This window comes from Oncorhynchus keta, unplaced genomic scaffold, assembly GCF_023373465.1.
Source record: "Oncorhynchus keta strain PuntledgeMale-10-30-2019 unplaced genomic scaffold, Oket_V2 Un_scaffold_3567_pilon_pilon, whole genome shotgun sequence".
NCBI classification, from domain to species: domain Eukaryota; kingdom Metazoa; phylum Chordata; class Actinopteri; order Salmoniformes; family Salmonidae; genus Oncorhynchus; species Oncorhynchus keta.
Window position 1 is genome coordinate 544,586 of NW_026290921.1, and position 26,526 is coordinate 571,111.

General features: G+C 45.8%; 1 protein-coding gene across 11 annotated transcripts in view; it reads left to right on the forward strand.

Annotated features, from left to right (window-relative positions):
* Positions 1 to 26,526, forward strand: part of cep112 (centrosomal protein 112) — a 315,718-nt gene that overhangs the window by 286,752 nt on the left and 2,440 nt on the right. For all 11 annotated transcript variants that reach the window (XM_052516010.1, XM_052516014.1, XM_052516012.1 and 8 more), the window contains 2 exons: positions 10,505 to 10,594; positions 20,161 to 20,262. In XM_052516010.1, coding sequence (XP_052371970.1) covers positions 10,505 to 10,594; positions 20,161 to 20,262 — 192 coding nt within the window. The remainder of the gene's footprint in view (positions 1 to 10,504; positions 10,595 to 20,160; positions 20,263 to 26,526) is intronic.

Below are 26,526 nucleotides of genomic sequence, written 5' to 3' on the forward strand. Positions count from 1 at the left end.
CTGTGTGAAGTAATGTTTTGAGGAGTGTGTTGGTTTATGTGTGCGAGGTAATGTTTTGAGTACTGTGTGAAGTAATGTTTTGAGGAGTGTGTTGGTTTATGTGTGTGAGGTAATGCTTTGAGGAGTGTGTGAGGTAATGTTTTGAGAAGTGTGTTGGTTTATGTGTGTGAGGTAATGCTTTGAGGAGTGTGTGAGGTAATGTTTTGAAGAGTGTGTTGGTTTATGTGTGTGAGGTAATGTTTTGAGGAGTGTGTGAGGTAATGTTTTGAAGAGTGTGTTGGTTTATGTGTGTGAGGTAATGCTTTGAGGAGTGTGTGAGGTAATGTTTTGAAGAGTGTGTTGGTTTATGTGTGTGAGGTAATGCTTTGAGGAGTGTGTGAGGTAATGTTTTGAAGAGTGTGTTGGTTTATGTGTGTGAGGTAATGTTTTGAGCCCAACTTCCACTTTAGAGAGAAGTACACTGCTGATACAGAGGGGAGAAGGCCCTTCCAGCAGTGGCCCTGCCGTCCTCCTCTTCCTCATCTCCCTTCTTTCTCCCTCTCCCTTCTCTTCTCCAGCTTCTCTCTTGCTCCTCCCACATCTCCCTATACCGCTCCTCCTCTTCCTTCCCTCTCTCTCCTTCCTCATTCTCCCCCTCATCCTCTCCCTCAGGAAATAGAATTTGCCACGTCTGTTGATTCCAGTCTGGATGGCTGAGACCATATCACCCTAACCCATCTGGAGACACTTTGGAATTATCCTCCATAGAAAATCACACATTCACAGGCAGATAGAGAGGGAGGGATGGAGAGAATGAATGAGTGTGTGTGAGAGAGAAGGAGAGAGATGAAGATAGAGATGGATCACAGATGTAGCATCTGGGAGAGGCGCTAACCATAACACTTCTTCAAAGTTTTGGGAAAACAGATGGGGTATCTAAGGTGTATCTAGGATCAACCAGGGGTGGGGAATCTGGATGGCCTCTGGGTGAGATCTGTGCAGTGGGAGCAGGTTTGGGAATGGGGAGGATGTTTCTTCTCAGTAAGGTTCCATGGATCAGGCCCTGATCCAGTCCTATCCCTTCAGAACAGTGAGAGAGGCTGAGCCTAGTGATCTGTGCCCAAGGGGAGAGCAGGATCACTGGGGTAACCAGACTGAGGAGGGACTCTCCTGGTCCTCAGGCTATGGTACAGTAGTATGGAGTCTGGATGGAAGGATCACCCATATCCTCCACAACAGTTGAATTGGATCTATTCTATTGAATATTGTGTTTATATTCTATAGAAATGTTGAGGAACAATCAAGGAACTATCTTCAGATACTACAACTCTATTGTCCTAGACAGACCGTCTCTTGTTCCCAAATGGCACCCTATTCCGTAATATATAGTGCACTACGTTTAATCAGAGGTCAAAAGTAGTGTGACAGACCCAGACCCACTTCTGATAATCCTGGGAGTATCTGAGTCCCTAAACGGATTAACCAACCCCCAAAAACAACTAATCTCTTATGGTCTCATTTCGGCAAAAAAACTAATCTTGTTGTTTTGGAAAAGGAGGGAAGCGGCCTCTACCAAATTATGGCTCAGTGAATTGGCAAACACTGTACACTTAGAAAGAATTAGATATATTCTGAACAATAAATTATCAACATTTGATCAAATTTGGTAGCCTTTCCTCTCCTACTTGGACGAGTCGGCGTTGTGAATTTGTACGTATTAACGCACTCTCAATTGTAATATTTTAATCTACCTTTGGGCATGTGCTGGCCCTGCCACCCATGTGCTGGCCCTGCCACCCATGTGCTGGCCCTGCCACCCATGTGCTGGCCCTGCCACCCATGTGCTGGCCCTGCCACCCATGTGCTGGCCCTGCCACCCATGTGCTGGCCCTGCCACCCATGTGCTGGCCCTGCCACCCATGTGCTGGCCCTGCCACCCGAGCAGTTGGGTATCTATGTTTAGATAAGAATTGTATACCTGTCTTGTATACCTATATACCATTCTTGTGTGTGTTTAATAAAAAAATATGAGAAAAAAAAAAGTAGTGTGACCAGATATCAAAAGAAGTGCACTGCATAGGGAATAGGGTGTGGTTGGATACTTATCCCTGATTTTTTTGTAACTTTAGGAGATGATGAGGATGGATCAAATCAAATGTTATTTGTCACAGACACATGTATGTGATGGTGATCAGTGAAGAGGCCTGGAGGAAGGTCTGTCTGATTCATACAGGGATTCCATTATGAAGCCATGGAGTCATTCATTATCATGCATCTATTAATGATTCCTTCCAGGACTGATGCGTTTGTGCAGTGATGCTCTGGCCCTGTAGTGTTTCATCAACCAGATGAAGAGATCAGAGTACAGTCAGCACGCTCTTCATCTCTTCCCAGAAGCCTTCACTCAGACGTTCAGGAAATGCTGTGTCATGGTGCTGGGAATGGGGAAAGGGGGGTCAAGGGGCCCCAGAGGGGGGGGGTGACATGGTGGGGTAATTGGGCTATCCTCAGAGGGGAAAGTGTGTGTGTGTGTGTATGAGAGAGAGAGAGAGAGATTCATTCTCTACACCCTTGCTATTCCTATCCCAGAGTTCTGTCACCTCACACATAACCTCTGTGTGTAACATCACATAGATGATGTATCGCACAGTTCATATTAAACATGCTAGTCCATGAACACAACACCCCAATTACAGTAATACGTGACCAGAAGCTAAAAAGTTCAAGCCTTAGACTAGCAATCAAACAATCTTCAACTGATGAAATGCGAGGCAAGTTGGATACCGGAAAACTTCAATGAATAGTTTGGGCGTTTATTTTCTTTAATCACTAAACACAACCGGCGCGTATTAGGGACAGGCTTCTATTTCCTTAATGCACACAGCTTTTGCTCAATACATTTTGAAAAGACTACCACACTGTTTATTGTGACCAGTATGGCCAATGTAAACATTATAATAACAAAGATAAGCAAATCAGACTTGAAAGGCTGCCTATCTGTCACGTCTACTCCCGCTCCTCCTCTCTGGCGCTCGTTGTCGCCAGTTTACTCATTATTACACACACCTGCCACCATCACACACACCTGGACTCCATCACCTTCCTGATGACCTCTATATCTGTCACTCCCTATGGTTCTTTCCTCAGGTGTTATTGTTCCTGTTTATATGTTTCATGTCTCTACGCAACTTGTGTTTCTTGTTTTTTTCCATGTTTGTTTATTTATTAAATTCACTCCCTGTACTTGCTTCCCGATTATTAGCGTTCACTATCAGACACCCCCATTTCCGTGCTTCAGCACCATACATTGTTTGGTGGCACCATGGCTAGCAACGATGACAGAATAAAATCACATAACATTTGAGTGCACATGACCGTGAGAATATCAGATCTGTGTCCATGGTAAACTCCTAAACAGTTTTGTCACGCCTATTCCCACTCCAGCACTCGATGTCACCAGTCTACTAACCACCGGTCCTGGCAACCATCATTACGCACACCTGCTCTCCATCATTACGCACACCTGCTATCCATCATTACGCACACCTGCTCTCCATCATTACGCACACCTGCTCTCCATCATTACGCACACCTGCTCTCCATCATTACGCACACCTGGACCCCATCATCACCTTGATTACCCTCCCTTTATTTAGCCCTCAGTGCCCTCATCAGACAGTATTGGTTTTGGTCACGTCCAGTACACTTCTCCTGTTTTGTTTATCTGCCTTTTCTTATTCATTAAACTCCCCTTCTGCATCTGCCTCCTGACTCCCAGCGTATACGTTACACATTTAGACCAATCTTTTATTTGGAACTGCCATTTATTTGGAACAGCCATTTGTTTGCTGAAGTCAGTAGGAGTGAAGTGCTTGACGTGATCAGAAGGAAGCAGAGAGGACCGTGACTGGAGAAGACGGAGCCTGATTAATAGAATAACATCAACCAGTATCATATTCATCTGCCAATACACTTATTCACCTCATCCAGTGAGTCTCTGTGGTAGAGTCCCAAATGGAACCATATTCCCTATTTAGTGCACTACTTTTGACTAGGGCCCATAAGGAATTGCCCACGGCTCTGGTCAAAAGTAGTGCACTAGATAGAGAATAGGGTGTCATTTGGGCGACACACTGTGTTGACTTAGAACAGGAAGGGTCCAGTTCAAAAAGCGGAAAGCAGACGGATCCTTTTAATGCATTAATAAACAGAACCATTTGGAAGAGGAATGTGTGCTGGCGGCCGCATCAATCATTCCTAAAGTTACTTTCAACCATGGAAATTTGACTGAGCTTTGAATTCAGATCTTTGCACTCGTTTTTGACGTCTGTTGTTGTCTCATAATATTGTGCGAAGGGATAGACAGTTTGAAGAAAGATAGTTTGATGTAACACTATCTTAAGTTAACCCTGATACCCATGTAACTACACAGTAATAACTGTAGTTAGTAAAAACTTTGTAGGTACATAAATTGTTACCCAACATTTTTGACCTTTTCGTGATCTGTGTTCAATGCGTCGGGGTTGTGCTTCCCAGGAGCTGCAGTTAATGTGATGTTAGTCATTTATGTTGAGTGGATGGGCTGTATATCACCAGTCAGTCATGGTTATTACCTGAGCTATATTACCCTCAACCATAGGAATGGATGGGAACACCTGCCTTACTCATTCACACACACACACACACACACACACACACACACACACACACACACTGCAGGGAGTGTCATCATGCTGATGCTTAGCAGTGCCTCTCTGCCTAACACACACAGCCCCCATCAAACCATCAACACCCATACCAGTGGACTTACCTTGTGTGCGTGTACTCTGGTTCTCGTGAGGCCTAATCGAATGTGAAGTTAACACGCGTGTGTGTGAGACATCTGGTTCTGAGTCGCATTCAGGATCCAAGCCTTTCTTTCTTTCCACTGCTATCATTTAGAGCAGGAGAGGAAAACAGTCCTCTCCACTCCTCTCCTTCTCCGCTATTCTGTTCTTTTCTCCACTCCTCTTCTTCTCCGCTATTCTGTTAATTTCTCCACTCCTCTTCTTCTCCGCTATTCTGTTAATTTCTCCACTCCTCTTCTTCTCCGCTATTCTGTTCTTTTCTCCACTCCTCTTCTTCTCCGCTATTCTGTTAATTTCTCCACTCCTCTTCTTCTCTGCTATTCTGTTAATTTCTCCACTCCTCTTCTTCTCCGCTATTCTGTTCTTTTCTCCACTCCTCTTCTTCTCCGCTATTCTGTTAATTTCTCCACTCCTTTTCTTCTCCGCTATTCTGTTAATTTCTCCACTCCTCTTCTTCTCCGCTATTCTGTTCTTTTCTCCACTCCTCTTCTTCTCCGCTATTCTGTTCTTTTCTCCACTCCTCTTCTTCTCCGCTATTCTGTTAATTTCTCCACTCCTCTTCTTCTCCGCTATTCTGTTATTTTCTCCACTCCTCTTCTTCTCCGCTATTCTGTTATTTTCTCCACTCCTCTTCTTCTCCGCTATTCTGTTCTTTTCTCCACTCCTCTTCTTCTCCGCTATTCTGTTCTTTTCTCCACTCCTCTTCTTCTCCACTATTCTGTTAATTTCTCCACTCCTATTGTTCTCTGCTATTCTGTTCTTTTCTCCACTCCTCTTCTTCTCCGCTACTCTGTTAATTTCTCCACTCCTCTTCTTCTCCGCTATTCTGTTCTTTTCTCCACTCCTCTTCTTCTCCGCTATTCTATTCTTTTCTCCACTCCTCTTCTTCTCCGCTATTCTGTTATTTTCTCCACTCCTCTTCTTCTCTGCTATTCTGTTCTTTTCTCCACTCCTCTTCTTCTCCGCTATTCTGTTCTTTTCTCCACTCCTCTTCTTCTCCACTATTCTGTTCTTTTCTCCACTCCTCTTCTTCTCCGCTACTCTGTTAATTTCTCCACTCCTCTTCTTTTCCGCTATTCTGTTCTTTTCTCCACTCCTCTTCTTTTCCGCTATTCTGTTAATTTCTCCACTCCTCTTCTTCTCCGCTGTTCTGTTAATTTCTCCACTCCTCTTCTTCTCCACTATTCTGTTATTTTCTCCACTCCTCTTCTTCTCCACTATTCTGTTATTTTCTCCACTCCTCTTCTTCTCCACTATTCTGTTCTTTTCTCCACTCCTCTTCTTCTCCACTATTCTGTTCTTTTCTCCACTCCTCTTCTTCTCCACTATTCTGTTCTTTTCTCCACTCCTCTTCTTCTCCGCTATTCTGTTCTTTTCTCCACTCCTCTTCTTCTCCGCTATTCTGTTCTTTTCTCCTATCTCTTGTCCGCCGCTATTCTCTCATCTGCTATTCATCACACAAACCTCTAAAGCCTTGTTCACTCTGGTGGCCTTAAATGCTCAAATCAGTTTTGTTTTTCAATCCGTTTTGGAATTGTAACGACGTTCGTCTGTTGTAAGAAGAGAGTCAGACCGAAATGCAGCGTGTAGGTTACTCATGACTTTAATGAAAGAAAACGGTACATGAAATAACTGATATAAGAAAACAACAAACGAAACGTGAAACTAATTACAGCCTATCTGGTGACTACAACACAGAGACAGGAACAAACACCCACAAAATACAACGCGAACTCAGGCTACCTAAATACGGTTCCCAATCCGAGACAACGAGAATCACCTGACTCTGATTGAGAATCGCTTCAGGCAGCCAAGCCTAACTAGACACACCCCTAATCATACACAATCCCAATTCATACAAACCCCAATACGAAACACAACATATAAACCCATGTCACACCCTGGCCTACCCAAACATATACCAAAAACACTAAATACAATGACCAAGGCGTGACAGAACCCCCCTAAGGTGCGGACTCCCGGACGCACCTCAAGAGCAGAGGGAGGGTCCGGGTGGGCGCCTGTCCATGGTGGCGGTTCTGGCTCGGGACGTGGACCCCATTCCATTAATGTCCTAGTTCCTCCCCTTAGCGTCCTGGGATCATCCACCTTCTCCGCCGACCCTGGCCTAATAGTCCTCACCCAGATCCCCACATAACTGAGGGGCAGCTCGGGACAGAGGGGCAGCTCGGGACTGAGGGGCAGCTCGGGACAGAGGGGCAGCTCAGGACAGAGGGGCAGCTCGGGACAGAGGGGCAGCTCGGGACAGAGGGGCAGCCCGGGACTGAGGGGAAGCCCGGTACTGAGGGGAAACCCGGTACTGAGGGGAAGCCCAGTACTGAGAGGAAGCCCAGTACTGAGAGGAAGCCCAGTACTGAGAGGAAGCTCAGGCAGGTAGTAGGCTCCAGTAAATCCTGGCTGGCTGGCAGATCTGGAAGAGACTGGTTGTCGGGCAGATCTGGAAGAGACTGGTTGTCGGGCAGATCTGGAAGAGACTGGTTGTCGGGCAGATCTGGAAGAAACTGGTTGTCGGGCAGATCTGGAAGAGACTGGTTGTCGGGCAGATCTGGACGAGACTGGTTGTCGGGCAGATCTGGAAGAGACTGGTTGTCGGGCAGATCTGGAAGAGACTGGTTGTCGGGCAGATCTGGAAGAGACTGGTTGTCGGGCAGATCTGGAAGAGACTGGTTGTCGGGCAGATCTGGAAGAGACTGGTTGTCGGGCAGATCTGGAAGAGACTGGTTGTCGGGCAGATCTGGAAGAGACTGGTTGTCTGGCAGATCTGGAAGAGACTGGTTGTCTGGCAGATCTGGAAGAGACTGGTTGTCTGGCAGATCTGGAAGAGACTGGTTGTCTGGCAGATCTGGAAGAGACTGGTTGTCTGGCAGATCTGGAAGAGACTGGTTGTCTGGCAGATCTGGAAGAGACTGGTTGTCTGGCAGAGCTGGGCAGACTGGGAGCACTGGTGGCGCTGGGCCGACTGGGAGCACTGGCGGCGCTGGGCAGACTGGAGACTCCGGCAGCGCAGGAGAGGAGAAAGGCTCTGGCTGTGCTAAACAGGCGGGAGACTCCAACAGCGCAGGAGAGGAGAAAAGCGCTGGCTGCGCTGAACAGGCGAGGCGCACTGGAGGCCTGGTGCGTGGTGCTGGAACTGGTGGTACTGGATCGAGGACACGCACAGGAAGCCTGGTGCGGGGAGCTGCTACCGGGGACTGGTGTGTGGAGGTGGCACAGGATGGGCTAGACCGTGAAGGCATACTGGAGATCTTGAGAGCAGTGTAGGCACAGGACGTGCAAGGCTAGGGATGTGCACAGGAGGCCTGGTGCGTGAGGCTGGCACCAACTTCACCAGCCGACTAACACGCACCTCAGGTTGAGTATAGAGCGCTAACTGAGGTGCTATCAAATCCCCGACACGATCCGTCGGTTGAATATTATATCTATAGCACCAAGCTAGCAACTCCCTCATTACTCTCCACTCCACTTTCCCCATTAACTCCTTCACAGTCTCTGCTTCGCTCACCTCTAACACTGGCTCTGGTTCTGGTCTCCTCCTTGGTTCCTCACGATGAACAAGGAGAGTTGGCTCAGGTCTATCTCCTGACTCAGCCATACTCTCCCTAAGCCCCCCCCCCCAATAAATTTTTTGGGGTGACTTTCCGGTTTCCAACCGCGTCACCGTGCTTTCCTTTTAGACTCCATTCGTCTATAGCGGGCGCCTGCACTCTCTCTGGGTCGGCCACCCACCTGTCGATTTCTTCCCACGTCGTATAATCCATGCTTCTGCTGTCCATAACGTTTTCCTTTAGCTCCTGCCAGTTCACACGCTGCTCGGTCTGTAGGTGGTGGGTGTTTCTGTAACGACGTTCGTCTGTTGTAAGAAGAGAGTCAGACCGAAATGCAGCGTGTAGGTTACTCATGACTTTAATGAAAGAAAACGGTACATGAAATAACTGATATAAGAAAACAACAAACGAAACGTGAAACTAATTACAGCCTATCTGGTGACTACAACACAGAGACAGGAACAAACACCCACAAAATACAACGCGAACTCAGGCTACCTAAATACGGTTCCCAATCCGAGACAACGAGAATCACCTGACTCTGATTGAGAATTGCTTCAGGCAGCCAAGCCTAACTAGACACACCCCTAATCATACACAATCCCAATTCATACAAACCCCAATACGAAACACAACATATAAACCCATGTCACACCCTGGCCTACCCAAACATATACCAAAAACACTAAATACAATGACCAAGGCGTGACAGGAATACTGACTGTCCAAACAGCAAGTTACAAGTGACCAGATCGGTTCAGACAGCAGTCATGGCTATGCTAGTTCTTAAATTACAAATGGCGGGTGTGTGCGCAGTGGTGTAGTGGCGCAGTGGTGTAGGCTGATTGGTGTTGATGCTCGTGGTTCCTATCACTCAGAAGATCTGTAACAAGCTAAGGTGACAACAGTGCCTGCCGTGGACGTGTCCCAGTTGCTTTGAATGTTCAAAATCATAGTGTAAGAACACTTTTAAAGCCTCATATGATCCAACTTTCAAAACAAGTTGTTTTTGGCAAGCCCCAGAAGAACTAGTTCAGGGTTTCCCAAACTCTGTCCCGGGGCCCCCATGGGTGCACGTTTTGGTTTATGCCCTAGCACTACACAGCTGATTCAAATAACAAACTCATCATCAAGCTTTGATTGTTTGAATCAGCTGTCTAGTGCTAGGACAAAAAACTGTGTGTACCCGGGGAGGGGTTCTTGTCAAACTGTCAACAGAGTAGCTGCAAGCAACAAAATATGCCAAATAACTTTTAAAAACTCTTCGGCGCAAAAAATAAATCAGATTTTACCATTCAGACACAAGTCACATGGCCAGGAATCAGATTTATATCTGTCTTCAAACCATCTACGAAGGTGGTTTGAAATCTGTCTTGAAATATCTGATTCAAGCTTTTTGGCTGTTCAGACTGCATGAAAAAGAACAGATTAGAATCTGATATGCCAAAAAAATGGACTGAGTCACTTCAACCTGCCAATGTGAACAAGGCTTAGTCCTTTATCTTCTATCCAGAGTTTGGGGATGCAAAATAATACACTGCTTAGATGTGGAAGCCTTCTTTTACTGGTATTCATGCCATACAGTCGTTTTTGTATGCCTGCCCAGCAGTACTGGCGGTAGATTCATGGAGGGCATTGTGTACCCTGGTAGAATCCCTGGTAAACTGTTTGAATCTCAGGTATCTGGTAGCCAGCCTACACTCATAATGCAGGTGTAGTGTTCAGTGTTCATATCTGAAACTGCACCAATATAATGATCCACAATGTATTCACAAGAGACGTGTGTGTGTGTGATGTTTAAAGCCCAGACAGTTAACAGTAGTTAATTCCCTGTGTGCCTTTCTCTCTATCTCCTTGTGAATGACTCTGGGTAATGAGCCCAGCTTTCCAATAATGACTGTCACCACTTTATCATTAGCCTTTTAATACACTGTTAATCTGAGAGTCACATCTCTCTTTCTGCCATCTCTCCCTCCTCTTTTTCTTTTTCATCTCTATCATTTGTCATTTATCTCTGTCCTCTTTCTCTCTCTTTTAAACTATATTGTTCTCCATCTCTCTCTCTCCCATTATCCCTTGTTCAAATGTGCTCTCCCTTTTCTGTCTCTCAAGGTTCTGCAGGAGAAGGTGGAGAATCTCCAGAGGCAGCTGCACTCCTCCGAGAAGAAACTACTGAACAAAGAGTTAGAGAACCAGGAGCAGGTAACAGATTCCCTCTTCTCACCTTCAACCTCACCCCTCAACTTCACCCCCCAGACTCAAGCCTCAACTTCACCCCCCAGACTCAAGCCTCAACTTCACCCCTCACCCCTCAGACTCACCCCTCAACTTCACCCCTCACCCCTCAGACTCAATCCTCAACTTCACCCCCTCACCCCCAGACTCAAACCTCAACTTCACCCCAAGACTCGCACCGCAATCCTCAACTTCACCCCCTCACCCCCCAGACTCAAACCTCAACTTCACCCCAAGACTCGCCCCGCAATCCTCAACTTCACCCCCTCACCCCTAAGACTTACCCATCAGTCTCACCCCCAACCCTCTACCTCACCCCTCAGCCTCACCCTTGTACCTTATCCACTCTACTTAAACCCTCTACCTCACCCCTCTACCTCAACCCCCTACGTCAACCTTCAGTTTCACCCCCTGCCCCAGTTCAACCCCCCTCCTCTCTCTCCCCTCTATTCTTCCCAACCCCTAGTTCAGAGGCAGAGATTTTCCAAATTCCTCGAGATCCGGCTTCAAAAGCCAGCACTATGGGGCAGGAATGTTCAGAGGGAATCCTGAACCACTGCACGCACACTCGCACACAGACACACACCAGCCCCGGAGCCATGGCCCCTGTGAGCTCTGTAATCACAGGTCTGCTTTGACCTTGACACACACGGAGAAGAAAGGCAGTAATCACCACGTAGCAGGCTGGCTGGTGGTCTCTGTCTCTGGCTGTGCCTGTGTACCTCCAGGCTGCTATGTACCAATGGAGACAACTCTTGGTCCTGGGGAGCCGCCCAGTGACCCTTACACACACTTTGCTGGAACAGCTCCATGTCGGACGGACATAAATCTCCCCAGAATGGGTCAGTGGTGCTAGGGTAGTAGGGCCACCAGCCGGTGGGTTGACCCAGTCCTAGAGGCTTTTTCCTCTCATCCAACCTAGTTAAAAGGACAGGGCTTAACCTAAACTTCTGCAAGGGGAACTTTTTCCAAGGTTGTACAGACTTTCATTATGCAAATCATCAAAGGTGTGTTAGGCGTGTAGGATTCTCCATTGAACATGCGTTTAGTCTAGGAACAAACTCAATCTGTGTCTGGGAAACTGGCCTATAACTATGTCTAAAGTCAACTCATTCCTATGGGCTTCACTGAGACTGTGTTTACCTGGTGGTCTGTGTCTGACTGGAGATGGGCCCTCTCAGTGTAGTGATAGTGAGACTGTTCTCTATACCTCCTTACTAGGAAAGAGAGGCTCTCAGAGGCTGGTGTGTTGTGTGTGTGTTCGTGTGTGTGTTTTTGCATGTCTGTGTGTGTGTCTGTGCGAATGATGTGTGTGTTAATAAAACCTGAGGCCTACTAGCTCACTAACTCTCTCTGCCTCCTTACAGTGATATTGCCCAAGTTTATCTGCCAAGACATGTCTTTGTAATCTGATCTCACACACTAAAACAGCGTCTCTGCCCAAGACTTCACACAGATGTTTCCCGCCTGCCTCTTCTAGAGGCCTCTCGGACTCCCCGCTGTAAAATGGCGGCTCGGCTGCACCTCACGGTGAGGTTCAGTCTGTCTGAAGACAATCAAAAGTACACTGGTTATTTACAGATCAATCAGCCGCTGGTGTTGTGCAGTTCTGTGTGTAACTCACTGCACTAGTAACTAACCCATCCTGGATTGTAACAGTTCACACAGATCTGTTTTCCTATCGCTCTTTTTAGTCACTTCTCTGTGAAGCTCTTTATATTTTTCAAGGCAGCGAAGCGTTTTTGAATTCAAAGCGTTTCTCCACGAACTCTCAGAGTGCAACTGAGAGATGTGGAGGCGCAAACTTTGTGAGCGGCGTGGTTTTTGATGTACCCCCTTGTATCTGACAAGGTTTTTGTCACTCCAGAATCTTCCAACAACGAGCACAATCTGCCCCCTTCCCCCCCATCGTCATTAGCATAACTCAAGCTACGTGGTAAACTTAATTTGAATGTTCAAAGTGTCAACACCGTGTTTCTTTCGTCTGGCAGCTGTCAAAAACCTTGGTGTGTGACAGACAGTATCAAGCGCTGGGGGAAAGTCGAAACCACCAGCACAATCTAAAGACTATATATAGATGAAATGTTGTCATTTTAAGAGGATGGCAGGAGAACAAGTTAAAAGACTTCTGCTTCTCTCAGGAGCTTCAAAATGGAATCTAACGCTTCATCAGGAACAACAATAAACTCCTATTTTCCTTTTAAAAGAGGGTGGAGATGAAACCGATGTCTCTGTGGAAAGTCAGATTGTTCCTCTCACTCTCACTCTCTGACGGATGCTTTGGAGAACAGTTGCACTGTTTTACATCCTGAGTCTGTCAATGGTCAAAACCTGGCGCCTAGGTTTGATCAGCCACTGTCTTCAAAAGTTCCTTACATCTGTGTGATCGGCGAGGAGCCTCTTTAAAAGCATCCTCTCCTCACATACCTCCATCCACCTGTCTAAAGACTAAACAGGGCTTTACTGTACAGAGAGGGATTCAGAAAGAGAGAGATGAAGCGAGGGAGCGATATTATAAATGAGTTATAGAACAGCCCGTGAGAAACAGAACTGAAAGAAAGAGTGATGTCTCTCAGAAAAAGGCTTCCATATTCAGCTGGAGTGTTCGATGTGATCCTTCAGTCAACTCGGGAGATTCAGTGAATTTCAATTCACTATCGCTCACCTGCTCTCACCACCCTGAGCCCCAGACTGCTTACCATCCCAGATCCCACCGCTGCCACCAAATTTTGCAGTTGAAATGGAATTGACCTGGTTCTGACTGATGTCATTGACTTCTATTCTATCCATATGTGTTGAATATATACACAGCTGAAAATAGTTCACTAGGTCCTTTGCCTGACCTACTGTAGTGTCGTATCTACGTCTGGGTTAGCATAGCTAGCGTGTATTAGCCACAACAAAGGTGCTGCCATAGAAAATGGCTGCTCTGCCTCTCTCCACCCCCGCACATTGCCCAGTAAACCAGGACACCCAATTGCCTTGGTGAGACATACATTAGCCTTATAATCACTAAAGCTTTGTCTCCAAGGCACTCTCGAGTTGTTTATAGATCAGTGTAGATGAGCTGTGTATATATCTACCCATCCTCAGGCCTACAGTGGTTCCTCCTTTAAAAGTTGTGAGCTTCCACTGCGGGACTTAGAGGTACCCAGCGTCATGGCTTCATTTCTCCAGGCCACCGCAAGGGGGAGTTAGAGCATTCATTATGCATTTGGGTCCCAAGGTTTTCATATGACCAATCATATCGAGTGGTTCCAATGACGAATTTGACGCAAGCCACCCGTCTCTGGGGCTTTCTTCAACAAATATGGCTGACAAAACATTACGGTGGAACCAAATGTAAGTTGTTATAACGTCATAACGAGTCAAGCAAAACATGTACAATTGAGAGGAATATGTTAGTTAATGTACAGACAAACGTTTGTGCATATTTTTGTCATAAAGTTCATTTACGAAAATCGCTATTTAGCAAGTTATCTGACTGGCTAACATTAGCCAGCTAGCTAGCTAGTGTTGTGACAGGATAATTAATTTGTAATTCGTGTTGTTTAATGTTTTAGGGACTCCTGAGAAAAACCAGCAAACCAGGCTGTCGTCTTGTGAAACAGTGGATATAAAGAATCTAGCTACCTAAAGCATTTACTGCAAATTGAATATACAATTGTGTAAGCTTGCCTTGCAATGCAGCTGAAGTAACATAGCTAGCTAACTAAATGAAATGACATCTCACTTTCATATGCGTTTATTTTCAGCAAACTTAACATGTGTAAATATTTGTATGAACATAAGGTTCAACAACTGAGACATAAACTGAACAAGTTCCACAGACATGTGACTAACAGAAATTGAATAATGTGTCCCTGAACAAAGGGGGGTCAAAATCAAAAGTAACAGTCAGTATCTGGTGTGGCCACCAGCTGCATTAAGTACTCCAGTGCATCTCCTCCTCATGGACTGCACCAGATTTTCCAGTTCTTGTTACCCCACTCTTCCACCAAGGCCCCTGCAAGTTCCCAGACATTTCTGGGGAGAATGGCCCTAGCCCTCCGATCCAACAGGTCCCAGACGTGGTCAATGGGATTGAGATTCGGGCTCTTCGCTGGCCATGGCAGAACACTGACATTCCTGGCTTGCAGGGATTCACGCACAGAACGAGCAGTATGGCTGGTGGCATTGTCGTGCTGGAGGGTCATGTCAGGATGAGCCTGTAGGAAGGGAACCACATGAGGGAGGAGGATGTCTTCCCTCGAACACACAGCGTTGAGATTGCCTGCAATGACAACAAGCTCAGTCCAATGATGCTATGACACACCGCCCCCGACTATGACGGACCCTCCACCTCCAAATCGATCAAACTCAGGCCTCGTTGTAATGCTCATTCCTTCGACGATAAACGCAAATCCAGCGACTCGTCAGTGAAGATTGGCACTTTTTGCCAATCATGTCTGGTCCAGCAATGGTGGGTTAGGCAACGTTGTTGCCAGTGATGTCTGGTGAGGACCTGCTTTACAACAGGCCTACAAGCCTTCAGTCCAGCCTCTCTCAGCCTATTGCGGACAGTCTGAGCACTGATGGAAGGATTGTGCATTCCTGGTGTAACTCGGGCAGTTGTTGTTGCCATCCTGTACCTGTCCCGCAAGTGTGATGTTCAGATGTACCTATTCTATGCAGGTGTTGTTACACGTGGTCTACCACTGCGAGGACGATCACCTGTCCATCCTGTCTACCTGTAGCGCTGTCTTACGCGTCTCACAGTACGGACATGGCAATTTATTTCCCTGGCCACATCTGCAGTCCTCATTCCTACCTGCATCATGCCCAAGGCACGTTCCCACAGATGAGCAGGGACCATGGGCATCTTTCTTTTGGTGTTTTTCAGAGTCAGTAGAAAGGCCTCTTTAGTGTCCTAAGTGTTCATAACTGACCTTAAATGCCTACCGTCTGTAAGTTGTTAGTGTCTTAACGACCGTTCCACTGGTGCATGTTCATTAATTGTTTATGGTTCATTGAACAAGCATGGAAAACAGTGTTTAACTTCTTGACGCACCCATCCCGTTACCGGGATCATTTTCATCAACATCTCGTGAGTGCAAACAACCGAAGATCATCAAAGGTAAGCAAATTCATTTGTTGCTTTTCTGACTTTCGTGACCAATCTACTTGGCTGCTAGCTGTTTATAATATTTTGTCTACTGAGAAAGATGATCTTACATAACAACTTTCGCCAAAAAGCTTTATTGAAATCTGACACCCCAGGTGGATTAACAACAAGCTAAGCTGTGTTTTGCTGTATCGCACTTGTGATTTCATGAAAATTTAATATTTTTAGTAATTTAATTTGAAAAGAAAAGCAACAAATGAATTCGCTTACCTTTGATGATCTTCGGTTGTTTGCACTCACGAGACTCCCAGTTACACAATAAATGTTCCTTTTGTTCCATAAAGATAATTTTTATATCCAAAATACCTCCAGTTGGTTGGCACGTTTTGTTCAGAAATCCACAGGCTCCACAGACGAAAATTCCAAATAGTATCCGTATTGTTCGTAGAAATATGTCAAACGTTTTTTATAATCAATCCTCAGGTTGTTTTTACAATATATAATCGATAATATGTCAACCGGAATGTAGCTTCTTCAATAGGAAGAGAGAGAGAAAATGGCTGTTCCAAGCTGTTGCGCATGAAAAACTCTGCTGGCACCCTGCCATCCACTGACGCGATGGGTTCTTTCTCGCTCATTTTTTTCAAAATAAAAGCCTGAAACTATGTCTAAAGACTGTTCACACCTTGAGGAAGCCATAGGAAAATGAATCTGGTTGATATACCTTTAAATGGAGGCAAGTCATCCAATGGAACAGAGAGCTTTCAGGAAAAACAGCACTTCCTTGTTGGATTTTCCTCAGGTTTTCGCCTGCAATATCAGTTCTGTTATACTCACAGACAATATTTTTCTATCCTAACCTGACAATTATATGCATATTCTAGTTTCTGGGGCTGAGAAATAGGCCGTTTCAAATGGGTACGTTCTTTAGCCAAAAACGAAAATACTGCCCCCTACACTCAAAAGGTTAACTATGCAAAAGACTAGAAACATGATTGATTTGTAATTCATATATACAGAAAAAAAACTATGCATATCTAACTCCCTTCATCTGCATTAATCTGAGGAACCAAGATAGTATTTCAATGAGATACATAATTTCAACCAGTGGAGAATGTGAAACGCTTTATTGAAAGAAGTTCATTATCCAGGTGTTATGAATACATAATACATTTATTGTCATTATGATAATTGACGATGACGGGACTGGCTTCCTCTCTCACATCAAAACATACCTGCAGATGAGAGACAGGTGGATAGAGAGAGTGCATGATTAAGCCCTGTTTTTCTTTTATTCTAACACGGTCAGTCATCATAATCATCAGGAGGTGAAATTCAAAACTGACCTTGGATCATTAACTCTGGGACTACTACATCTGTCTGTATTTCAATGTAAGCATCTCTTTAATAATACTTCCTGTTGTCCCGTCCAAGTGACCTCTTGCCTATGACCATGCTGTGCCCTCTGTGTCAGCCAGTTCAGATGCGGGAGGGGTTCACCAAAGCAGGTGATATAAGCTAGAGGATTTAGGGAGAAGGGGGAGAGGGATGAAGTGAAGAAGAGAGATGGTTATTGTGTGTGTGTGATCTCACCTGGTGTCCACACTAAGTGACTACAGAGTACTTTATGCTGAAAAACAGACACATGAGGACAAACAATAGAATATAATGTCAATAGAAGATACTGTATGTGACGCAGACACCTATCGGAGTGTACCTGAAACATTTAAATATAGAGGGCTGTGTCTCGCCACTTGGCTATTGCAAGGCTAACCCCCAGGGAAATCAGAACTTGGCAGCAACAGATAGCAACAGATAGTCCAGTGAAAATGGTTTATGTGGTGTAAATCTGAAAATTAGCAGCTGACATCTTATGGGTTTTTTAATTAATGCATGTGAGACAGGTTGCATGTACAACAAGACAGGCAGAGATGAAGAGAGAAAAATAACACAGAACAGTTTAATTACCTCTGCTTATGGACACTTTACCCAGCAATAAAGCTTCCACGGCATGTTCCTCATAGTAGGAAACTGTATTATGAATATATATATATATATATATATATATATATATGAATCAGACTTGTATTAGACAACTCTCTTTTCAAACAGGCAGTACATCCAGCTCACATCTTACCTAACAGGGGACAACACAATTAAGCACTGCAGTGTTCTGCTAACGGGCGCTATTTGGCTAAGTCCACCTGCAGCCATTACATCGCATTACATAGCATTCCAGCTGCAGAACATATCCTCTATAATGTGATCTAGAGCTCTTTGTGTCTGTCCTACAGTACAGCGCCCAGGCTAATGATGATCTAATACAGCTGGCTGAAACGTCATTAGGCTGGCGGCCAGGTAGACATCTCTATTATACAGTATACCCTCTCGCTGTCAGACAAGAAAAGTGAAGGGGTAATATCTTACCCCCTAGGAGATCTGTTTAGCTTATCCCCTCTTCCTTTCTTGTTTTATTTCTCTATTTTTCGTTTTACCTCTCTTTCTCATCATCTCTCTCTCTCATCTCTCTCTCTCTCTCTCATCCTCTTTCTCTCGTCCTCTCTCATCCTCTCTCTCTCTTTCTCCCCCTTCTCTAGTACTCATAGTTATTAAATTAAACATTCATGGCCTGTCTACTTTGATTAGTCTCAAGCCTGTGAGTAGAGGCTCCAGTCCACCCTGCAGTGTAGCCCAGTGAATTCTAGTTACCCTGAATCTGATCTATGGGATGGAAAACGGAGAGGGAGTTGTCAGGAGGGCGCTAGTCATTTAGATTGAAGTGTGTATATCCCTTACTGCTGTGGTAACTTAAATACAGCACTGTGTGTACTGTATATGCATTAAGAATGCAGCCAGGGAACTTGAATGGAAAGCTTGCAAAGAATCCCAATACTTTTACATTGGATGTGGCTTATGAGGACAGTGATCATTTGACCGTTGTTTGTTCGTTCTGTGTTTTTTGGTCTTGAGTGTTTTGTCTGGGTGCCATCTTGTTATAACTGCCTCCCTCTCAGGGTTTCTACACTTTTTTTTAACTTGTTGCTTGTTGGCACCCCAAATTACAGCCTGTAAAACATGTTTTTTGCATATGTTTGAAAATGTTCATTCTCAAATTACCCATGGCTCCCTTTCTCACGGAGGAAAGAAACAAAAGAAAATTGATGGACTTTTTCTCCTGATGATGTTATTGGCCCGACACTTTTAAATGAGGTGGGAGGGAGAACATTTTGGGCTAAGTGGCAAAGGCCTAATCTACTGCACACTGTGCTGAGACAAAAAGAGCTGTTCTGTGTTGGGATCATTTATACTCTCCCCCTTTGAAGTGCGTCCAAATCCCTTTCATTGTGCCCCTGAAAGATTCATTACAGAAAACCAGATCAATCAGTTAAATCCACAACAGGAAAATTATTTTTGGAAAACCAATTTTCTACTACTTGGCCTCTCTCTCTCTCTCTCTCTCTCTCTCTCTCTCTCTCTCTCTCTCTCTCTCTCTCTCTCTCTCTCGCTCTCTCGCTCTCTCTCTCTCTCTCGAACGGAATATCTAAAGAAAAATAAAGAGGAAATAACTGGACTTCGGCATGCTAAAAATGTAATAGTAGGAATAGTTTGGGGCTCTCCCTAGTTATCAGTCAGTCAATCAATCAATCAATCAATCAAATGTCTTTATAACGTCCCTTTTACATCAGCAGATGTCACAAAGTGCTTATACAGAAACCCAGCCTAAAACCCCAAACAGCAAGCAATGCAGATGTAGAAGCACAGTGGCTAGGAAAAACTCCCTAGAAAGGTAGGAACCTAGGACCAAACCTAGAGAAGAACCAGACTCTGAGGGGTGAAACCTCTCAGTTTGTCATTACAGCATGTCTGCCTACTGAACCTTCAGTACATGCTCTGTGTGTGTTTGTGGGCATGGAGGAATGGCTAACCAAACGTTTTAAACTTTGTAATCAGACTATGGTTTTCTCCAGTGTAATTTAGCTCCAGACAGCCCTCTCTGTGCCCGACATAGGGAGGGCTGGTGTGTTTGATGTGTTCTGTCTGTTCTTTCAGACCCAGCTGGGCCTGGGTCTAAAAGTCAAGGGTGGTCAATTCTGGTCCAGGAGGGCGGAAGTAAATGTCTGCTCAGGCCCAGATCTATTAAGACACCTGATTCAGATAATGATGGTCTCTAAAATGAATATGGGGATTAGTTCATTTGAATTAGGTGTGTTTGTGCTGAGCTGGAACACAAACCTGCAGCTACTGCATACCCTAAGGGTTACGCTGAGTTGGCCACGTGTGGCGGCAGTGATCTTTTTATTAGCCAATAGGGGGCGATGTGTGTATTTGGACAATTAATAGAAGCTCTTGTCCAGAGCCACTTACAATAAGTGTATTGAACCACATCCTCTCTTTCTTCCTGTTCCTCCTCCTGTTCCTCTCCCTGCAGGTGACGGTGGTGCTTCAGGAGTGTGCGATGAAAATGAAAGGGCTGATGCCAGCTGAGCTGCGACAGGAGCTGGAGGACACCATCTCCTCTCTCAAGTCTCAGGTAGGAACAAGTCCTGCATGGGACACTATACACAGGACACTCACAGCCTATATCTAACTCACCAAATTCAACTAATCCACATATCAACTAACTATCAAGATCTTGGTTAGTTGATTAATGTGTTAGTGACCTAGAGTTGTTGACCCCTGACCTATATGGAGTAATACAGACCGAGGTCCCTGTACCTGGGCAATACACTCCATACATCTCACCATATAGACCTGCTTTCCTTTTCAGTGTTTCTTCAGATATCAACTATGAACAGTTTTCCTTTGCTGCCATTTTCTTTTCTGCTTTCCTCCCTCTCTACATATTGATAGAAACCATCCCAGACTGAAGCCACACTTAGTCTCAATGTGAGTGTCAGCATTGTTTGTTTGAATCCTTGGCTGTGATGAGGGGATATCATATGGTGGTGTAGACCAGACACCAGAGCCCATAGACATGGCTTTGGACCGGTCCACTTTGAAGCTCCCTCTCTTTCTCTAGGCTCCATCAGATCACACACAATTATTATTATCAATTACACCCCGCGTTTAACCACATTAATACTGCCGCCCAGCCGCCACGGACAGTCTCCTATTAGTTTAACTGGGCCTTGTTCGACAAGAAAACTGTGGTGGGCGGCGGGAGGGACGGGAATTTTTAATGTAAACAATAGGCCTTTCTGTGTCGGCTGTGGTGGAGCGGGCTGAGGGAGAGGGGGGCCCCACTAACCAACCAACAACAACATTTGGAGGGGGCCCGCATTTCTAAACTCAAACTGGCCCCAACGCCTGGCTGCTTTGGATAGCTCCGGCTGGATCTCTTTCCAGTCCTGCCACCACAAGCCTCTACCATCGGATATGTTTATACGATGTAATTCACGACCAGAACGGCCTCCCTTTTCATTGAGGATGTCTTGGGTTTTGCACATTACGATGCATTATTTTACTGAAAGAAAGAGTGACTCCATGGCATCTGACCACAGTTCCGTTTTTGCACACTGGTGCTGTTACTCCTCTGAAAGAGGCAGCTCCGCCTCTCCAAATGAAACGCTAAATCTGTTCCTGAGGTTTCCATCCAAGAGAATGGAATGTACCATTGCCTTCCAGTACAGTAGTTACACATCAATCAATATTATAACCTTTTTGTTTCATTTGATCTAAAGAGAAGGATTTTTATTTGTTTTCATTTGTTGTGGAAGACAGTAGTATGTACAGTGCCTATAGAAAGTCTAAAGCCCCCTTCAAACTTTTCACCTTTTGTTGCCTTATAGCCTGGAGTAAAATGCATTCAAATCGTTGTGTTTCTCCATTGATCTACACATCCTACCCCACAACTTCCAAATGAAAAAAATTTGAAAATCGATACAAAATAAAACTGAAATATCTTGGTTGTAGAAGTCTCCACCGCTTTCTAATAGCAATCCTAAATTAACTCAGGTGTAACTAGTCACCTTCAAAATCACACACCAACTTAATTGGCCTCCACCTGTGTTGAATTGTAGTGATTCACATGATTTCAGGATCAATTCAGCAGTTCCTGTAGGTTCTGGGTATAACAAATTCTAAGGCCTGAATATCCCTTGGAGCACGGTCAAGACGATTATTAAGTACAGTAGAAGGTGTATGGCACCACCAAGACCCTGCCTAATTCAGGCCGTCGCTCCAAACTGGATGACCGAGCAAGTAGGAGTCCAATGGCAACTTTGAAAGAGCTACAGGCTTTTATGGCCAAGACTGGTCAAAGTGTGTATGTGACAACAATATCCCAAGCACTCCACAAATCTGCCATATAGGGTGGCAGGAAGGAAGCCATTATTCAAGAAAGCCCACCGGTTTTGAAGTAGGCAAAGTAGCCATGTGGCAAAACGTTTTGTGGTCTGACAAAACTCAAATTGAACTTTTTGGCCTAAATGCAAAGCGTTACGTTTGGCCAAACCCAATACCCATCATACCCACAAACCCATCACCCAAAGAACACTGTCCCTACTGTGAAGCATGGTGGTGGTAGCATCATGTTATGGGGAGGTTTTTCAGTGGCAGGTTCTGGGAGACTAGTCAGGATCAAGGGAAAGATGAACAGAGCAAAGGAGAGAGAGATCCTCACTTTTCTCACTTATCAGGATAGAAGGGGCAATGAATGAAGCAATGTACAGAAAAGTCCTTGAGGAAAACCTGCTACCCTTTGCAAGAAAGCTGAAACTGGGACAGAAGTTCCGCTTTTAAGCATGACAACGACCTGAAGCACACAGCCAAAGCTACGGTGGAGTGATTAAGGTATAAAAAGGTACATGTCCTTGAGTGGCCCAGTCAGAGCGTCCCACCTAAATTTAATTAAAAATGTAAGATTGAAGATTGGTATCCATCTATGCTCCCAAAGGAGCTTGACAGAGCTTGAGCAGTTTTATAAAGAAGAATGGTCAAATATTGCCAAATCTAGGTGTGCAAAGTTGGTTGAGACCTATCACAACAGACTGCTGTAATGGCTGCCTACGGTGCTTCCACCAAGTATTAACTCAGGGGGGTGGAGACATGTCCAATTATGATATTTAAATTTTGTATTTTTAATAAATACTATTTTCACTATAAAAAATAAATGTCCTTAAGTGTGGAGTATGGCGTGACAAACCAAATGTGAAAAAGTTGAAGGGGGTGTAGACTTTCTATAGGCACTGTGTGTAGTTAAGGCCTGATACTGCCTCATCTAACCCTTTGGAAGTTAACTCTTTCACTGTATGTAGTTAAGGCCTGATACTGCCTCATCTATCCCTTTGGAAGTTAACTCTTTCTCTGTATGTAGTTAAGGCCTGATACTGCCTCATCTAACCCTTTGGAAGTTAACTCTTTCACTGTATGTAGTTAACTCTTTCACTGTCCCCGTAAAGTACTAGTGGACCAGCTTTACTGACCCCATGTCTTAGATTCTCATGGTTTCACTACTGTATCAAAATCCTAACCTCTCACCTATAATCTCACGTCTTACTCCTTAGTCCCCTACTCCCGTATGAATTACTCCCTAGCCCCCTACTCCCGTATGAATTACTCCCTAGCCCCCTACTCCCGTATGAATTACTCCCTAGCCCCCTACTCCCGTATGAATTACTCCCTAGCCCCCTACTCCCGTATGAATTACTCCCTAGCCCCCTACTCCCGTATGAATTACTCCCTAGCCCCTACTCCCCTATGAATTACTCCCTAGCCCCCTACTCCCCTATGAATTACTCCCTAGTCCCCTACTCCCCTATGAATTACTCCCTAGCCCCCTACTCCCCTATGAATTACTCCCTAGCCCCCTACTCCCCTATGAATTACTCCCTAGTCCCCTACTCCCCTATGAATTACTCCCTAGCCCCCTACTCCCCTATGAATTACTCCCTAGCCCCCTACTCCCCTATGAATTACTCCCTAGCCCCCTACTCCCCTATGAATTACTCCTTAGTCCCCTACTCCCCTATGAATTACTCCTTAGTCCCCTACTCCCCTATGAATTACTCCTTAGTCCCCTACTCCCCTATGAATTACTCCTTAGTCCCCTACTCCCGTATGAATTACTCCCTAGCCCCCTACTCCCCTATGAATTACTCCCTAGTCCCCTACTCCCGTATGAATTACTCCCTAGCCCCCTACTCCCCTATGAATTACTCCCTAGCCCCTACTCCCGTATGAATTACTCCCTAGTCCCCTACTCCCCTATGAATTACTCCTTAGTCCCCTACTCCCCTATGAATTACTCCCTAGCCCCCTACTCCCCTATGAATTACTCCCTAGTCCCCTACTCCCCTATGAATTACCCCTAGCCCCCTACTCCCCTATGAATTACTCCCTAGTCCCCTACTCCCGTATGAATTACTCCTTAGTCCCCTACTCCCCTATGAATTACTCCCTAGCCCCCTACTCCCGTATGAATTACTCCCTAGCCCCCTACTCCCCTATGAATTACTCCCTAGTCCCCTACTCCCGTATGAATTACTCCTTAGTCCCCTACTCCCCTATGAATTACTCCCTAGCCCCCTACTCCCCTATGAATTACTCCTTAGTCCCCTACTCCCGTATGAATTACTCCCTAGCCCCTACTCCCCTATGAATTACTCCCTAGCCCCCTACTCCCCTATGAATTACCTCCTAGCCCCTACTCCCCTATGAATTCCTCCCGAGCCCCCTACTCCCCTATGAATTACTCCCTAGCCCCTACTCCCCTATGAATTACTCCCTAGCCCCCTACTCCCGTATGAATTACTCCCTAGCCCCCTACTCCCGTATGAATTACTCCCTAGCCCCTACTCCCCTATGAATTACTCCCTAGCCCCTACTCCCCTATGAATTACTCCCTAGCCCCTACTCCCCTATGAATTACTCCCTAGCCCCGTACTCCCCTATGAATTACTCCCTAGCCCCTACTCCCATATGAATTACTCCCTAGCCACCTTCCCCAGTATGAATTACTCCCTAGCCCCCTACTCTTTCGTGAATTACTCCCTAGCCCCCTACTCCCCTATGAATTACTCCCTAGTCCCCTACTCCCCTATGAATTACTCCCTAGCTCTGTACTCCCCTATGAAATACTCCCTAGCCCCCTACCCCCGTATGAATTACTCCCTAGATCCGTACTCCCCTATGAATTACTCCCTAGCCCCCTACTCCCCTATGAATTACTCCCTAGTCCACTACTCCCCTATGAATTACTCCCTAGTCCCCTACTCCCCTATGAATTACTCCCTAGTCCCCTACTCCCGTATGAATTACTCCCTAGCCCCCTACTCCCGTATGAATTACTCCCTAGCCCCCTACTCCCATATGAATTACTCCCTAGCTCCGTACTCCCCTATGAATTACTCCCTAGCCCCCTACTCCCGTATGAATTACTCCCTAGCCCCCTACTCCCGTATGAGTTACTCCCTAGCTCCGTACTCCCCTATGAATTACTCCCTAGCCCCCTACTCCCCAGCTCCGTACTCCCCTATGAATTACTCCCGTATGAATTACTCCCTAGCCCCCTATTCCCGCATGAATTACTCCCTAGCCCCCTACTCCCGTATGAATTACTCCCTAGCCCCTACTCCCCTATGAATTACTCCCTAGCCCCTACTCCCCTATGAATTACTCCCTAGCCCCTACTCCCGTATGAATTACTCCCTAGCCACCTTCCCCAGTATGAATTACTCCCTAGCCCCCTACTCTTTCGTGAATTACCCCCTAGCCCCCTACTCCCCTATGAATTACTCCCTAGCCCCCTACTCCCCTATGAATTACTCCCTAGACCCCTACTCCCCTATGAATTACTCCCTAGTCCCCTACTCCCCTATGAATTACTCCCTAGCCCCGTACTCCCCTATGAATTACTCCCTAGCCCCTACTCCCGTATGAATTACTCCCTAGCCACCTTCCCCAGTATGAATTACTCCCTAGCCCCCTACTCTTTGTGAATTACCCCCTAGCCCCTACTCCCCTATGAATTACTCCCTAGCCCCCTACTCCCCTATGAATTACTCCCTAGACCCCTACTCCCCTATGAATTACTCCCTAGCCCCCTACTCCCCTATGAATTACTCCCTAGTCCCCTACTCCCCTATGAATTACTCCCTAGCCCCTACTCCCGTATGAATTACTCCCTAGCCCCCTACTCCCGTATGAGTTACTCCCTAGCTCCGTACTCCCCTATGAATTACTCCCTAGCCCCCTACTCCCCAGCTCCGTACTCCCCTATGAATTACTCCCGTATGAATTACTCCCTAGCCCCCTATTCCCGCATGAATTACTCCCTAGCCCCCTACTCCCGTATGAGTTACTCCCTAGCTCCGTACTCCCCTATGAATTACTCCCTAGCCCCCTACTCCCGTATGAGTTACTCCCTAGCTCCGTACTCCCCTATGAATTACTCCCTAGCCCCCTACTCCCCAGCTCCGTACTCCCCTATGAATTACTCCCGTATGAATTACTCCCTAGCCCCCTATTCCCGTATGAATTACTCCCTAGCCCCCTACTCCCGTATGAATTACTCCCTAGCCCCCTACTCCCCTATGAATTACTCCCTAGCCCCTACTCCCCTATGAATTACTCCTTAGTCCCCTACTCCCGTATGAATTACTCCCTAGCCCCCTACTCCCCTATGAATTACTCCCTAGCCCCCTACTCCCCTATGAATTACTCCCTAGCCCCCTACTCCCGTATGAATTACTCCCTAGCCCCCTACTCCCGTATGAATTACTCCCTAGCCCCCTACTCCCCTATGAATTACTCCCTAGCCCCTACTCCCGTATGAATTACTCCCTAGCCACCTTCC